General features: G+C 43.3%; 2 protein-coding genes across 2 annotated transcripts; both read right to left on the bottom strand.

Annotated features, from left to right (window-relative positions):
* Positions 1-74: 74 nt before the first annotated feature.
* On the bottom strand, positions 75-5,330 carry LOC117571683 (anoctamin-4). Its single transcript, XM_034253923.2, is given in 12 exon segments — positions 75-738; positions 801-1,197; positions 1,260-1,359; positions 1,446-1,541; positions 1,925-2,182; positions 2,241-2,405; positions 2,467-2,684; positions 2,995-3,575; positions 3,637-3,782; positions 3,849-4,820; positions 4,881-5,062; positions 5,123-5,330. Coding segments are annotated over 12 exon segments (3,765 nt in total). The 5' UTR covers positions 5,301-5,330; the 3' UTR covers positions 75-266.
* Positions 5,331-9,264: 3,934 nt separating this feature from the next.
* Positions 9,265-17,343, bottom strand: LOC117570956 (uncharacterized). The gene is made up of 11 exons (XM_034252891.2): positions 17,287-17,343; positions 16,963-17,228; positions 15,051-16,901; positions 14,826-14,990; positions 14,583-14,762; positions 14,200-14,367; positions 13,947-14,135; positions 13,706-13,879; positions 13,459-13,638; positions 12,649-13,398; positions 9,265-11,757 (listed from the first exon to the last, which is right to left on the bottom strand). Exons 1-11 carry the CDS (start codon positions 17,291-17,293, stop codon positions 9,352-9,354), a joined length of 6,336 nt encoding a protein of 2,111 aa, XP_034108782.1. The 5' UTR covers positions 17,294-17,343; the 3' UTR covers positions 9,265-9,351.
* Between the last annotated feature and the right edge of the window lie 409 nt (positions 17,344-17,752).

Genomic DNA, 17,752 nt, shown 5'->3' on the forward strand with positions numbered 1-17,752 from the left:
GCAAGTAGTTGCATCCCTATTTTCAACACAATGTTTTGTTGAAATTTGGTTTTCTCAATAAATAACTGCCAAGCTTTATTTACTTAAAATCATATTTATTTACATTAATATTGATCAGGTAAATTTGTGTTTAAGTTTAAAGTAATTGAAATAGTAATAGTAACAGTTGTCGGGTAAATAATAAATTCAAAGACTTCATAATAATAGCAATCGTAGTCATAGGTGCTATGGAGAAAAAGGAGACCATAGACTTGGGTCTTCTATTCTCATCTGTTAGCTTGCTGATTGTTGGGTATATCGCTCTCGGCCTCCTCTTCGTGTCAGGAAACTTCCCACACGGTTGACTCCACCGAACGTCGTGGCCGCGCTGCAACCTCCACATGGGCATCTAATCCATCGCTTAAGCGACTGAAACGACGTGCCCAACTTCCCCGCGATGTTGTTTGACTGCCGGCCAACGATTGACGATTGGTGGCATCTCGGAATAAACTTGCAATATCCTGATTGTCTCCTTGGGCACGCTTGATGCCATGATGATATTTCGCCTCCTTTGCCAGCAGCTGTTCGCGTTGCATTTGCGTCTTTACCTCGGACGGCACATCGGGTATGATGAACTGCATGATACCAGTAAGAACAAATACCACATGCTCAAATACAACCACAAAAGCGAGACGAGCAGCGAAAACATGCCAATAATGTGGACTAAGTCCGTAGGGTTCATAGTCCTTGGGGCCATTGCTGCAATCAAAAGTTAATTGAAGTGATCCATATACGATATATATGTGCATATTACAACTTACCGATAGCCACGATATTGACAGGTATCCGGATCACGTTCACTGCTCGTTGCTCCCCATTCTTCCTTGTAATCGGACGTATTGAATATGGATAGCGAGTGCTCGATATATCCAGCCAGAGTATGCGATTCCGAGTAAACAAATTTGTAGACGGTACGCGGTATGAAATCACTTGTGTAGGCGATCACAAAGGCATTAGAGACCACAGCCGTATACGTAATAATTCGTAATATGCCATACCAGGCGCCAATATCCTCCACTCGTTCTGCCAAAGGTCGTCTGGCCTGTGTGACCATCTTGTAGGCATCCAAACGTATTTCGGCCACATTGTTGAGCAGCGCAAAGAGAGGAGCAAGGGGGAAGGCGGCCACGAATAGCGTGACAAATCCATATTGTAGAACTGCAATTTTCACAATTTATATTTTTAATTGAATTAACTCAGTCAATGCATTCATTACTCACTCATTTCGAGGTATTCATCAAAGAGCGCCAAGCGTCCGGGATCTTGCATGTGATAGTCCTGCTCCCAGGCCATGTGTAGATGCGACTCGTCAATTGTGGCCTGCAATTAAAATGCAACAATTTGGTATCCATTGGAAAACTTTATATTTGATATACATCTAGTTGATTTGTCTTTTTAATGCATACCTGTTTGTGCTTGCGCTGACGCCACCAGTTCCAGAACTTTGGAAACAAATACTCCATGAAGTTGTTCCAGCACTGTTTGCCCACCATAATGATGGCCTGTAATACATTCATTACATTAATTAAAATTATTGGGCGAAGTTTGCAATAAAATATAATTTAAGCAAATAATAAATTAAGATATGTTTATGGAAATTGAATTGAATTAGTAAATAAAATGAATGCTTAAGAAATTCCCTTATATTAGACTAATGCAACAGTAAATGTGACAGTTTTGTTAAAGCTCTATAATATATTCTGCTTTCTTTCCATCTCAAGCCCGTATTAAATGGACTGTTTGCCGAATTATGCAAAGTAAGCAAGCAGTTATCCGTTCTCGTAATTTTGAATGCCTCTCAAGGAAGTTTAATTTTTATTTCCTGTCTAAAATTCGTTGACTATGCTTTGCGGACAAGGTATAAAATATATAAAAATAAACTTACCAATTGTATACAGAGCTCAGACAAGCAGCCCGCCGGATCACAAATGTCGTTTTTCAGTCGGAAAAACTCGCTGCGTCGAGCCTGATCATCGCCAGGATAGTCGAAAAAGCGGCCCTTAAAGAAGGCTATGTAGATGAGGGACGAATAAAAGTTCATAAACTCAAAGAAGAATATTTTGAACGTATATGAATCCTCGTATTCAGTGTGAGTGCGTGGATTCTCCAGGTTCGTTAGCTTAATTGCCATGCGGTGGTAAATCTGCCGAAAATAAATAATTAATAAATGCTTAAATACTATATATAAAAAAATAACTCACTCGTGTAAGTATCATGATGACCACCAAATTGATCAACGCAGCGGTAACAGTAGTAAACAATTTGGCATGCTCCTTAACAAAGAAACCGCCGCCACCGTAGATGACTGAGACCAAGGAGATGCGGTAGATGATGGTACCCAACACGGCAGAGAGCACAACAGAGATCTGAGGAGAGATCGCGAGCTTAAGTAATTAAACAGCTACCGTGTGTATTTTGATTCATTACCATAAAGAGCACTGCGCTGCCTGTGATGACGAAACGTATGGCTCGACTCCAGGTGGACATGTAGGGTTCCTTTTCTCGGGTCACTGGATTCATTCGGAATGTGGTGGCATTGGTTTCAAACTCGGGTCGATTCTCCTCATCCATTTCAACATTATGTAGATCCCATTCCCAAACTAGAACAGATTGCTTTCGCTTCCACAGTTCCAGAAATGTAGTAGCTAAAAATTAGCATGATTTATATATAAAAAGATTTGCACTTAGATTGGAAATATTACATTTCGGGAAATGATTACGAAAATCAAAAGGAAAAGCTCAGAATACAATCACAGTGGGATTATTATTTTATGTAACTAAATTCTTGGTTATTCCTTTAAACTTGTAGTATTATATTAAACTCCTTTTAATATTCTCCCAATATTTATTATCTCTAGTTGTTATATTCTTTTGGAAGAAAGACAGTCAGTCTTTGACCTCTTTCAACCCTGTATCCCTATAATTTTCTATATATATTATATCACGACTACTTACCCCAAAAGCTCATAAAGATGGCAAAGAATACTGTGGAGGGATTGTCAAAGAGATAAGTCAGTCGCGAGAAGAGGCACGATTCGGAGAGTCTTTGGTAGCTGCACGCCTTGTCGCATAGTGGGCAGAGTGTGATGTTGCCTGTGCCGTATTCATTGCATATCTCCTTGCTGGGCGTATTATCCTCCGATTCGAGTGTGGCCAGGCCATAGATAAAACAGAGTGTGCCCACAACAGCCGGATACACCAGCATCTCTGTGTAGAAGCCCAGCCAGCAGAAGTATAATGCAATCTTATCGCCAAAATATTTGCGCACTAGGCACAATGGTTGCTTTTTGTACCACTGTGATGGGTGTGCCCAGGTCTGATAGAGCACACGGCGATCTAATGATACACCACTCGAGTGTGGACGATCGTAGCGACCCTCGTGCAGAGGAAAGCAACCCAGATAGGTGCCATCGTTGAGCAGTCTGCGAATGCCACTGCGATCGCTTTCATCATACGGAGTGCGAATCAGCACCTGCATCACCATGAGAGAGCGCTGGGCACTGGTGTAAGCTGTAGCGCGATCCTTGACAATGAATCTGAATGGTGGAAGTTATATTTAAGTACAGATTGACGTTCAGATTCAGGAGGATAACTCACTGTTCCTCTGGATTGCCATTGGCTGTGGCTGCCTTGAAAGTTGTTTCGCCTTCCAGCAGACTGTGGTCGAGTTGTATCTTTTTAGTCAAGCGCTGCCAGACATCCTTCCAATACTGCACATTGCGCATGACCACATTGTCCTCATCCTAAAACGAGAAAGAAGGCTTATGTACCGTTTCATCCTTAGGAAATTTCCTGTATATAATACTTACCCACGATGGCTTCACTGAAATGGTGATGAAGCGCTTGATGGGAAACTTGAGATTCATGACCTCGGCGAGTCGAGTCTCTAGTCGCCAGGGCAAATGGATTTTCAAGAAGAAGGTCTTCTCGTTGAACGACTGCGACTTGTCCTCCAGCTCCACCTCAAGTCCCTCCTTCACAAGATTGTCCATGAAACAGCGTCGAATGTCGCGTCGCCGTGCCTCCGCCTCGGTCATGACACCCAAGTCCTCCTCCTCCCAGGCCAGCACCATGTCCACCTTACGACGTCCATCGCGAAACAGCAGCGACTCCGGATCGAGTCCTTCGCGATCCTGTTTGCTGATGCGTCGTTCATCGTTACCATCTCCAGTCAGGCTGTTGCTTTTGCTAGCCTTTCGACTACTCATGTAGCTGCCGGCAATGCTGCTCTCCTCTGTGGAGGGTTTGCGTTCCGCGGGCATTAATTGTCGATAGCCAAACTGATCGTTCATCACATTCGAATGCGATGAGTCGACTACCTCATACGATTGATTAACCTTATCATCTGCTATCGACTTACGAGCCACCAGCACAGGGCTGAGATTTAGGCCCAAAGTGCGTCGCATGGCTGTGCCGGGTATATCCTCATCGTGACTGCCCACGATCTTGGGCCCAAAGGCCTGTGTGGGACTTGGCTCCGCCGATTCGGTTTCCAGGTGTGTGGGCAACGGCACGGCTATTGAGTTGCTCTTCTGATAGTAGGAGCCATTGCTGCCCCGCATCATCGATGAGTTCAGCCATTTCTCGGTGTATGAAGCGGACGCAGCGTTACCGCTCAATGGAATGGTCCTCACTTGGGCCTTGGGCGAGACTGGACGACTGCCGGCAATGGGTGTGCTGTCGGGTTGGCGCTCTGCCTCCAGAAAACTGTAGATATTATCCACAGTGACGCTAGTCGCCATTGGACGAAGCTTGAGATCTAGATCATTCAAGGGACTCTCCTGTGAATAATATGTAATTAATATAAAGTACTTCCAGCATCTAAGTTTTGTTCAACTTACAGCATAACCCACTAGACGGCCTGCCACTATGCCACTGTCCTGGCTGAGTCTTCGCGGTCTTTGCTTGGGCACGCTGTTGCGTATCATGCGTTCACTTTTCGCCGGACTCGAGACGACTTCTCGACGCGTTGTGGGTGTCGAGTTGTGGCGTGGATTACGTAGTATGGGCACAGACAGAAATCCTGTTGAAAAAGAGCTCTTAACTTGTTGCCAGTTAACTGAGAAGAGGTGAGACGACTTACTGGGAAACTGAAAGACGGTCTCTTCGACAGTTCTTTCGCTCTCAGCCGCTGTACTGCCGATGAGATCCTCGCGAGAACTGGCTTCCGTTACGGGTGAAGTGCTTTCATCCTCAACGCTATCGATACGTATTTGAAACACATTCGATTTGCCACTCGGCACCTCGAAGTGACTGCTCATTTTATGTCCAGCACTTTGTTGGCAATGCCGTCACAGCACACACCGTGCGTAGAGACTACGAAAATAAGAATAAAGCTGATAATTTGTAGAGTTCGAGAGTGAAATAATGTCATATGCATAAGTCCGGGTCATACCAAATTTCTATTTATTATTATTACTTTTTTTTCTGGATCAAACTACTTTATAATTTGACCTACAATTTAGCGCGCGCGGTAGTAAAACACCTGTCACCGTACCCATAATAAAATATGTATTTCCATTTCCATTTTGACGTTGCATATGATCTACTATCTACCATCAACCATCTACTCTCTACCAATAATGCGATTACTCATCCTCGAGCGACACGCATTCCGTTGCGTGTGGCAAGTTACTTTAAATAAACCCTCAAAAGTCAACAATTTGGGGGCGAATATGATTTTGGAACTCTCATGCATAATATAAATCGAGCATAAGCATACAATTGACGTGTGAACATAAAATTACCTCTAATACGTAGTCGATGACCGACCGACTGAATGACACAAACAATTCCGTCATTTAGCATTTATTATCTACTCGTTGAAATTGAACTCACAAACTATGCCCTTCATACATATTTCCACTAATTCCCTCGTGTTTCTCAAATTGAAAACAACACACAATAGCACAATATATTAAAGGAATTACCTTTACTACTCGTCTATGTAAATGCCACTAAATATGTATATATGCATAGGTAATTTAATGTATACATAGACAATTTACACAGGACTCACTATTTTGTTTGTGGTTGAAGGTTTCTAACAAACAAATAATTAATGCATGGTAAATGACAAGTAATGAACAATACAAATATAAGTATTAAAAAGAAAAATAAATAAAATTTGGTTAGGAAATAATTGATACAATAGTATACAAAATTATATATGAAAAAATATCAAATACAATAACAGCAAATATTTGTTTGTAAATATTAAATTGTATATAATAAATAGAAAGAGAGCAAAGGATATCAAATACGAAGTTAAATAAAAAGAAAATAGAAAAAAATAAATATATATATCTATAATTATAATGTATAAATATAACATGTATCCGTAAATAACAATGAATTCACAAAAAACATATTACTCCCCCATCAACAACTTTTTACTCGCATTGGGTTGTTGGCGCCATCTAGCGTGCGTAAGCTGCAAGATACGCACGTCATTAAGTATACGTTAAAGGCTGTGCGGCTGTTCAGCATATTGATTATGCGCATTGCGGTGCTTAAGATTGAATGTTTGTTAAAACTGGATGAATAAGGGCATCTCGTGGCCGAGGAGTGCTTAAAGGGCACTTGATTGTTAATAAAAACGTTATAGTTAGAGTATTTATACATTGGACAAACACGAGATATGTATTTATAGTGTTCTATGTGTGTACAATTGTCTCGTCATGGCTGTGAATGGGTTTGCCTCACGCATAGGACAATGTGTGGAAGGCTCGACGAGGGAGGGAGGGAGGTAGGTAGGTACGTTTTTTATGACCTCATATGTCCATATGATAAAGTTCATTAGTTCAAAAGACATGTAATTGGATCGATAAATGTAAATAAATAAACTTGTTGCTTAGCTTCTTGACACTTTCGCCTGGTCTGTGCTTTTTGTGTCGGCGGACGTCAATAGTCAAGGATAACCGAGGGGTGTGAGTATGTCCTTTTTTTTGTGTTTCACTAACCCAATTCCCAAAGTTTTATTATTCCCACAATTGAATAAAAATCGAATGCGACCCAATTATAATATTCACATTAGAATAATACTAAAGACGAGTTAAAATAGATGCAATTGTACCTGTCTTGAAGTTGCTAAATGCGTTCCTCAGTGGTGTTGAGGTTGCCTTTGGTTGTTTACTCTTTCTTGTTATAGTCCTTGTGGTTGCTTTTGTTGTTGGCGGTTGGAGCTTGTCAGTTGTGCAAAGTCCCATGCCATAGAAGCAATCACAGCAATTGAAGGTTTATTGATTCCACGTTGTCATTTTTCAAGTTCTATATTAATAATCGATTATTGATTCCCAAGCGCGTTATTCAAATGCCTTTTTATCCGTTAATAATTTCTTTTCTCATACACACAGACACACACACACTTTGCATTTGAATTTTATTCAATTGTTGTGATTTCGTATTGATTTTAAATGCCTTCAATCATTGTCTCTTCATTATCGTTAACAATTGTTTCTATTCTATTTAATGCTATTCTATTCAGTCTCGCTCACTCGCTCGCTCGCGTGTCCATTATTAGTTATTAACACGTCGACTTGCTATATAATGGAGACCAGGGAGCTTTCGACCGATTTGTTGAAGCACTCGCACACGAATGACCAACTACGAGTACTTGCAACAGTCACAGTCCGCAGTCACTGTCAGAGTAGCTGTCGCAGTCGCAATCGCAGGCACAGGCACAGGCACAATCGCAGGAGGACATGTTAGCCACTGTGCTCTGGACAGCTTGTCACTGTCCTTTATTCTATTTTGAATTGTGACGACCCCCACAGGTCTCTGACTGCTGACGCAAATGCCTCCTTGCCGCCTTTGGTGCCTTTATCGCCTTACTGTTGTAGGACATTTGTGAGTATCCAATAGATAATCAAAGTAGTTTATTATATTCATGTGTTGCTCTCTCTCACCTGGTTCCCCCCAAAAAAATATACAAGAATGAAAGAACTAGAGCGTACAACTTTTGCTGTGGGTGCTAATGCGTGGTCTAGAGGGTCTTGACATTTAATTGACGGAAATTCTAAACGCAATATGAAAATATTATTGAACAGTGCACAATCTGGGCCACAGTTTTAAAAAAGGGTTAGTGACATTTATTTCTTTTGTTTAGTTTGAATTAGAGATTCTTGGATTTGCATTTGCGTTACTAGGAAATTGATTGTTGTGCTAGTATGATAATATAAATTGAAAAAAATCAGTGTTTTTCACTACTTCTGAATCTTTTGATCAGCTGGGCCATATATATATACATAGGAACATATGCAATTTGGAACGAAACGTTTGTACCTGATATAACCTTCGGTACCACTACCGAGATTTGCCTTACAGATTTTTGCAAGCGTATTGTTATTAAACAACCTATAGCGTGTTAAGTATTGTCTATAAACACAAAACACAGACTGATCGCAAACATGTTTTTTATAGCTTGAATGTGTCTATGTGTAGTCACGTAAACAGAAACGTTGGCGAATGTTTGCAACCGTTTAATTTTTCTATATTGAGGTGGTCTAACAAAACTGTTCCTGGTCAAAGGATTGCTCATATTTTTCAACATATTTAATTTTACTTTACCTCAAGTTAGCTTCGTCGTATCAGAGAGGTGGAAGTAAATGCTTTGTAGTCTAACGTCTGTTGGCTTATCACTTTGAACTTAAATTATCCCAAGTTCTCTCACCAGTAACTTCTTAAATAGCACTCGGGCTTGGCTCTGTTAACAGTTTCGTGTTATTATTTCGTGTTACTGTCTCGATTAATAAGTTTAGTTCTGTTAGCATGCTTAACTCTGTTAATCGCTTGAGCTGCTTGCTCTCTCTAGCAAGCAGTTAACCTTCTTTATATTGGTCGGCACGATCAACGTCAGAAATAAAACTTTAAAATTTAATTCGAATTATTATTATTAGAATTATTTACTGATCATTTCATAAAAGTCTGGGGAATGTAATCCAACTTTAAATTAAATTGATAATATTTTTGAGTATTTTTTATCTTTAATGTATCCATCACCATTAAAATATTTTTTTGAGACTAACACCAAACAATTAGTTAAAATTTTAAATTCAACTGCTTATAATTCTAAGTATTTCTTTTGTAATATCTTTATTGTATCCATCACCATTAAAATTTTTAATTGAAAGAAATTAGTTAAAATTTTAAATTCAACTGCTTATAATTCTAAGTATTTTTTTTTTGTAATATCTTTATTTTATCCATCACCATTAAAAAATGTTTTTATTTAGACCATCACCAATTAAGAAGTTAAGTTAAAGAATTCCCCAAGCGTGATTACTTTAGATTGCAGTATAAATAGTTGAAAGATTAAATCGATGGCTCATCGATCTTGGGCTTTGCCACCTCGTTGGTATTGCCGTTGCACTGTTGCAGCACATCCAGCTGGCAAGTATTGGTTACCCTGTTGAAATAGTGACCCGGCTCGCACTCTGCCTCGATCTTCTGGCCATGCACACAAACAAAGTAGCCACGACAATTTTGAGAGTCTCTGGCCAGCTGTCCATGCTTGCCATTGCAGACGCCAACACGTTCGCCGTTCTCCATCAAACAGGTACCATCATTTTGACGACAGATGCCAAGCAAACTGTCGTAGCTCTCGCCATTGCGACAACGCTGTGAGCTGGGTTCATTCTCCTCACAACTGATGTAGCGACGACAATCTCCCGGCTCCGCAATGGATGAACCTTCGCCAATATATTCGCAGACCTGCACAAAATCTGTGGGTGCATCGTTGCATTGGTCCCAGGAATGCGACTCCTTCATGGGCAGCTCCTGCTCTGTAATTAACGCTGACTTTAGCTCTAGCTGCACATCCTTCTCCTCTTCCAAGGTGACTTCAATGGGCTGACACTGTTGCAGTGTGGCATTGAAAAAGTAGCCGCTATAGCAACGATCGCAGCGCAATTTATTCGCAATGCAAATAAAGAAATTGTTGCAATTCGATGTGTCTGGCATAATGAAGCCATGTTTACCCTCGCAGATCAGCGGATTCGGCGGCTGCTGTCGCTCGCTGTTGGAGTTAGAGTCAGGCACATAAGGACAAACGCCATCGGCAGGTAGACAAAGCAGCTGCTCGGCATCAAAGTACGAGCCCAGTGCGCAGTGTTGGCTCAAAGCAATACCGCCAGCACAAATGTAATACTTGGTGCAGTCACGATAGTCAGGCACATAGCTGCCATCTTGTAGCGTGTCGCAGCTGTAGACGGCGCTGCTGTTTAACTTGTCATCTAGCTGGCCATGCAGGCACTCCACCTCCGACTCGAGCTGTTTGACACAGCTGCCCAGCGTGGCATTGAAGCGTTGCTGCTCTTCGCACTGCACCGAGATGGCCAGGCCACGCACGCACACATAGTAGAGATTGCAGTAGAGCTTGTGCGGCAACTGAGCGCCATGTTGTAGTCCAGTGCAGAGACCCAAGCTCGTCTCCGAGTCGGACATCGGTTGCTGCTTGCACTGTCCCAGATCAAGGCGGCATTGCAGCAGTGTGCCATCGAAGTATTGTCCCTTGGGGCAGTAGAGCAGCTGTGTCGTTGTATTGGAGCAGTTGTAGTAGGCGCGACAATTCTGCAGATGTGGTATCAATGCGCCATTTGTTTTGTTGCTGCAAATCGTGCCCAGCTGCTGGCAGCTGCCATCGTTGGGGCGACAATAGCTGCGAGCGGCATCGAAAAAGCTGCCGTTGGCGCAGTTTTGTGGCAGCGCCGGTTGCTGTTGCAGACAGATGTAGAAGCGAGTGCAGTCATCGGGATGCGGCACACTCGTGCCATCGGACTGACCCACACAGTTGTTTGTCGAGTAATCCTTTTCCTTAACCGGCAGCTGACACTTGTCCTGCGATTGACATTTGCCCAACTCGATGTCAAGGCTTTGACCACGCAAGCAACTAACTACTTGCCACTCATCGGCCACACAGTAGTAGAACAGCTGACTACAATTGACGGGCATCGCACGCAGCTCGCCGGGATTGCAGGCGCGTCGTAGGCCATTGCCCTGGCAGCTGCCATCGATTGGCATGCAGCCCAGCTGCGGCTCAAACTGTTCCCAGCTGTGGCAAGTGCCGCTCAGCCATTTGCCTGACACACACAACTCAAACGAGCGACAGCTGCCCGCGATGCCGCGTCGCTGGCCATCCTCCAAGCAGGTTGCATTGCGCGACAGCTCACATTGATTGGCATCGTTGGGCAGACAGTAGTTGTGCTGCCGACTGAAGTACATGCCCAGTGGACATGATTGCAGCCACCATTCGTTATCGGTGCACATCAAAAACGTGGAACAACTGCCTGCAGAAGGACGCACTGCAAGATGTCGACAGCTTGTGGAGATTGCAGTTCGATTGAGCCAGCCACAAAAGTCGTCGCCCTCGTAGACGGGCATGGGCAGGCAAGTGTTCACATGCGTGGCGTAGTAATGACGGCGTGGACAGCTGCGCAGGCGCCATCTGCCGGCATTGCAGCGGAAGTATTGCAGGCAGCTACTCTTCCCACTTCGACTGGGAATAGATTCAGATTCACTACGCAAATCGCATACAGGCAGTCCAGGCACTCGAGCATAGTTGCACACCATGTCGTCACGAGGCTCTAGACAACGCTGTTGCTCCGGATTGTAGTAGCGTTCGTCGGAGCAAGTGCGACGTCGCCAATTGCCATCCACGCAGATCTCGTACTGGGAACAGTTTGAGGGCAGCGAACGTTTCTCATTTACTTCGCAGGCGAACTGTAAAGAAGAAAAATTTAACACAAATCTGAATTAGAAAAGTTTTTTAGCAACATATAATTTGCTTCAATTAGGTCTGTTGTTTTGTTGTTCTTGCTATGATATTATACGTCTTTAGCTTTAGCTTTAAAAAACGTCCGATAGTTCTGCTCATGAATTTAATATTTTAGAAATGATAGAATTTATAGTGTGATTAAGGAGAAAATAGTTAAGACAAATGTAGACTTCATGACTAGAAACATATTTAACTTTTAAGATGCAGCATTAAACTTAAGTAGATGCTGTATTTGGTTTACAAAACCGAAGAATTAGAAGAAATTGTTATGAATTTAATCTAATTTCATAGATATATAACAAATCTAGAGTCTGACTAGCAGAAACACTCAGTTTTCACTGTCAGAGTTTACTTAGGAAGATAAAATTGATGAAGCTATAACGTGAACTGCAGTTTGAGGTCATTAATTTTTGCAACAAGCATTTTGATTTTAATTAGACAAATAATTATTCTACTCTTTAAATGAAGTGAAAGAGTTTTTTGTCTATGGAATTTAAAAAAACAGGTGCAATATAAATGATTAGAAATTGAGGTTGGAAATGAATTGAAATAAAAGATCGCAGATTTGAGTAAGTAAACAGTATAGTATATATTTGGAGCAAGCGGAATTTCTCATAATATCTCACATAACAACTACAGACAAATAACAAGCATAAGTATAAACGATTAGATAAGTAGGATAGATAGATGTATATATGTAGTATAGTAGATAGGTAAGTAGGTCTACAGGGTGCAGGTCATTGAACGAAGTCGAAGGTCGTGGGTGGGTCGCATACAGTGTACATGGCTTAGACTAGTTTCTGGAAGAAACGCTTTAGCAGTGAAATCGATCTTACTTTTTCCTCCGGCTCAACGGATCTCTTCTGCACACTATGTTCGCTGCTCAGGCACATTTCTAGCTTGCGATCGAACAGCTTGCCCTCCACGCATCTGTGGTAGGTGACAATTTCTTCCTTGCCATCGCAGGAGCAGAAGCCCACGGTGTCGTTCTTGGCAGCGAAGGGCTCGAACTGCACGCGATTGCGGCACTCGCGAGGATCGCAGGCAGCCACCGTGGCAGTCATTTCATCCACGCAAACACCCAGAACATCATCGAAGACATGTCCAGCCGAGCAGTGGTAATAGATGGGTGTAATATCGCAAGCACAGAAACCTCTGGTGGTGTTCTTGGCTGCAAATGCCTCGAATGGAATGCGGGAGCGACACTGCATGGCATCGCAGGCATCGACCAAACAGACGCCAAGGCTGGCATCGTACATGTGACCGTTGGAACAGGTCTTGTAGGTGACACTATCATTGGACTCGCAGAAGCAATAGCCATACTCAGTGTCAGCGGCAGCAAAAGTGGCGAATTCCACTAAGCTGCGGCATTGATTAACATCGCAAGAGATTTCTTGATTGAGGGTTTTGGCTGATGCCAGACAAATCTCAAAGGTGGCATCAAATTCCTTGCCATCGGGACAAGGTTCATAGATGTTGACACCCTGGAGACACAGACAGAAACCAAACGTGGTGTTTAGTGCCGCAAACACGGTATCGTCCGGAAGACTGGCACATTTATTTGCTTCACAGACGCATTCAGAAGCCTGAATAAAAATATATTATTAAATATTACATAATTAAAGTATATACCTTTAAGTGCTTACTGCTTGAAGAATGCAAATGCCCTCTTCGGCATCAAAGACCTTGCCGACTGGACAGTTGTCCAAGATACCGATGCCACCCTTGCAGTAGCAGAAACTGGTGTCGTCATCGTTGTTGGAGGGGTAAGGCTCAAACTCAGCAAGGCAGCTGCATTTGTCCTGGTCGCAGTCACAACTTGGCACCTTTTTGAGGATATCGTGATTATTAACGTTTTTTCTACAGTTTTGCTTGTATCATTGTTGAACTAACCAATACATCAAGGCATATGCCATCGGTTATGTCGTACTCCTTGCCATCTGGGCAAGGCCTGTAAATTGGCAGACCGTCCATGCAGTAGCAGAAGCCATCGGTGCCATTATCTGCCGGATACGTTTCATATTCCTCCAGTAAGTCGCATTGTGATTCGTCGCAGACAACGGGGCCCTACAAAGAATAGTCGGTAGTATATCATAAAACTGTTCCCAGTTTGTTAAACTCTTTTCAGGCGTACCGCAGGTTCCAAACAAATCGATAGTTCATCATCGAATTCTTTGCCATCAGGACATTTCTCGTACACTGCACAATAATCCTTGCAATAGCAGAAGCCACTGGTATCTCCCGGTACGCCAAAGGTATCATTTTCTTCCAGTGTGTTGCAAAGTGTGGCATCACACTGATTGCACTCGCATTCCACATCAGGCTAAAGGTTGATTAGAAATTGCTTATTAATTGTTACAACAAAATATATAGTTTGTCTTTGTTACATAGGAAGTGAGGCAGATGCCCAAGTCGGCATCATATGTCTTGTTCGCTGGGCAATCCTTATAGGAGGCCACCTCATCCACGCACAGACAGAATCCAGTATCTGTGTCCAGAGCAGGGAAAGTCAGATCGTCCTCCTTGCCAATGCAATAGTCGCGACAGCAGCGGGGCTGGAAATCAAATTGCAAAAAGCATTTGATAAGCATTATAATAGTTTAAATGTCTGCCCTATTCGTGATCTACATAATTTAAAGATTTTATTTTTTAATATCACAAAAGTGGAGATTTTTTTCCAGTTGGGAAAAAATTTAATTGTAGTAAGAAATTTAATTTATATAATCTTTGCACCTCAATTCTTAATTCTTGGAGTTGATTGTCTACTTACATCGGGAATTACAGCTGGAATGCAAATGAGCAAAGAGCTGCTGAAGGTGTAGCCAATGGGACAGGGCACAGGAACTGGTTCGCCAGCGCGGCACAGACAAAAGCTGTTGGGATCATCGTAGTTGACCAGGGGGGAGTATTCGGGTTCATCGACGCAGCCCTGAGGATCACAAGGACCCGTCTGCAAATAAATATACACAAAAACTGTAATCAATTGGAATGAGGATTAAAAAGAAAGCCTTACGAAGGTGCAAATAGCTACGTCAGCATCAAAGTAATAGCCCTCAGGGCAGTTACGCAAGTAGCCACCATCTTCCTCGCACAGACAGAAGGTAGAATTGTCATTGTTCAGGGAAGGATAAGCCTCATCTAGCGAGCTCGAGGTGCACTGCGTCTGATCACAAGCGCACTAAAAGTGAAGTAAAATAATAAGTTAAGCAGTCAGTGAGCTTACTCAAAGATAGCTTACGCTGGGCACAGGCAGACATATCAAATACGTAGGATCCAGAGCAGTGTTTGCGGGACACGTATGTATCGTAGCCTCATTATTCAAGCATATGTAGAATTTGGTATCTTCGCCAGCAATGGGATAAACAGTACCATCAACGGCATCAGCACAAAGTGTCGCATTGCAAGATACTGTGGTCGAACATTTTTGTGTGGCAGTATCGTAGGCCTGCTTGGCGGGACAGTCGACTACCTGTGGGACACCATCAGTGCACTGATAGTATTTATTACAGATGGGATGGGCAACGTTTCCGGTGCCACAGGTGCAAGGATTGATGCATACTCCAGTTACATCGATCTCACATGCATCGCCCGTGAACCATTCACCAGATGGGCAAGTCGTTTCGATAGCAGCACCATTGGAGCAGGTGAAATAGGAAGTGCAGTCAGATGGATTGGTGATGAGGTAGCCGTTGGGTTTGTTGGCACACGGCCAGCAAGTGCCATCAGCATCGGGCACACAGACACCATCACAGCTGCTGAAGACGTTGCCGGGACCACAGCTGCCATCGACGAGCTGTTGATCCACACAGATTTGATACTTGTCGCAGTCAGTGGGATGTGGCACAATGCTGCCTTCGGCAATGTCGCCAGGACAAGTGCAGTTGCTAAGCTCTTCTTCCACGCTACGCTTGCTGCGCAATCCCTTCATCATCCTGTTCTCAGGACAATTCTTGTTGTCTACGTCCGCGACACAAGCTTTAAGCGTAACATTGAAGTAAGTGTCAGGCAGGCAGGACTCTTCTCTCCAGCTGCCGGCAATGCATGCAAAGTACGTATAACAGTTTTCTGCCTGGTGCGTAGGATCACTTGCGTTGCACTCGAATGTCGCCGTTGTGGGAATGGGTTCACTTGACGGGATCACTGCAGCTTGCGTTGTGGTTTCAGTGCTTTCGCATTGCGGGCACACATGTTCCGTATCTTCCACACAACTGCCACAGTCCGGCTGGAAGTAATAGCCAGTGTCGCAGGTTTGAGATTCCCAAACGCCATCCTCGCAAACATAATACTTGTTACAGTTCTGCGCATCGACAGCCACATCGCCTTCCTCGCAGTCGGGCAACCAGCTCTCTGGGCACTCATCACCCTCCACAGGCATGCAAACGTTCAAAACCTTATTGAAGTAATTACCCCTCAGGCAATCGCCTGGCAGCAACACGCCATCCTTGCAGGCATAGTACAGACGGCAGTTGTCCTCGTTGGGTGTCAGCTCGCCATTGGGTATATCGCCTTCACAATTGCAGCCTGTTGACGGTGTTTCCGTTGTGGGTGTTTCAGGCGTCGTTGTAGTTGTATTCTTGTCAGGACAAGTGCCAGGAACACAGTTCGGACCGGAAATATCAAAGTACGAGCCATCAGAGCAATATTGTTTTGTAGCCGTTTCCTTGTTGCAAATATAAAAGATCTGACAGTCGTCATTATCAGCCACAGCTGAGCCATCGGGCTTATCAATGCAAAAGTTCTCCCAGCAATGCGTATTACCCTCATCGGTGACACACTCTGCCAATGTAACATCAAAGTACGAACCGCTGTCACAGCTCTGCACGGTGGCCTCCTGGTCATTGCAGAGATAGTAGTGGGCACAGGCGGTGGTGCTGGGCTCCACTGTGCCATCGGGGTGATCGATGCAAATATTTTGCCAGCAGACTGTATCGGTATCGGGCCAGCAAGCGGCGAGCGTGGTGTTGAAGTAGCTGCCAGAATCACAGTATTGGGGATAGGCCAACTGCTGGTTGCAGACATAGAACTGGCTACAGTAGTCAGCGTTGGGCAGATAGGCGCCATTCACCTCATCGGCACAGACATTGGTCACCTGAAGCGCAAAAATACAAATTACCAAATGAATCCTTTCTCATACTTAGTCCTTAACTCACCTCAGCCAGTGGTGCAGCCAGGGAGAGTTTACAGAGACCACGTCCTGCTGTGGCGCATTTGCCAGTCTTAGGATTGTATTCCTTGCCAACAGGACAGGTTATGGCCTTGGCAACATTTTTGTTGGAGCAGCGGTAGTAACTAGCACAATCGGTGGGATTGGGCCAATGTGATGCTAGGCCACGGATTTTGCGATAGATGCATTCAGGATCGGCGGCTCCGGTTAGGGATGCCAATGCGGTGACTATAGCCACAGCAAGCAGAGTAACTGTAATGTAAGTAGGTTTAAGATGAAAATGATACTTATAGATGTTCCTTTGGCTGACCTTTCATTTCTGTGCGTGCTCTAATATTCCACGGCTATTGCTATAGTTGTACTCCGCGATTTTAGCGAAATATCGCAGGCTTTTTATACATTTGTTTACCTAGGCATAAAACGATGCCAACATTAGATTGTGCTTATCAGTCTCAGCATCGATCGATTCGCTGTTAGTTATCAGACCATTTTAATGTTTAACATGCTTTTTTAATTGAGTTGTGCGCTTTTGCATGAATTCCGGGAAGACAAAAATCTGGCAACGAATATTTTGAGACGCACCCATTAAGTTGTATTTGCACCAATTATGAATGAGTGCGACACTGAATGTCAAGTGCATTCATGATAATATTCATAGTATTGCGTGATAAAAGTTGTAAATTGAAGATCAATTGCACATTACCTCATCACATGGCCGTATCTCGTTGTATTGATGTTGCTAAAAGTAATCACATCTCCAAATAAAAAAGATTTTG

This window comes from Drosophila albomicans, chromosome 3 (genome assembly GCF_009650485.2).
Source record: "Drosophila albomicans strain 15112-1751.03 chromosome 3, ASM965048v2, whole genome shotgun sequence".
Classification (NCBI taxonomy): domain Eukaryota; kingdom Metazoa; phylum Arthropoda; class Insecta; order Diptera; family Drosophilidae; genus Drosophila; species Drosophila albomicans.

Bases quoted from the DNA above. Each gene is read 5' to 3' on its own strand.
- LOC117570956 (XM_034252891.2), bottom strand. The intron at 14,991-15,050 runs GTAAGCTATCTT...CTTCACTTTTAG, and splicing joins TATGTCTGCCTGTGCCCAGC to TGCGCTTGTGATCAGACGCA. The intron at 13,639-13,705 runs GTTAGTTCAACA...ATCCTCAAAAAG, and splicing joins GCATATGCCTTGATGTATTG to GTGCCAAGTTGTGACTGCGA.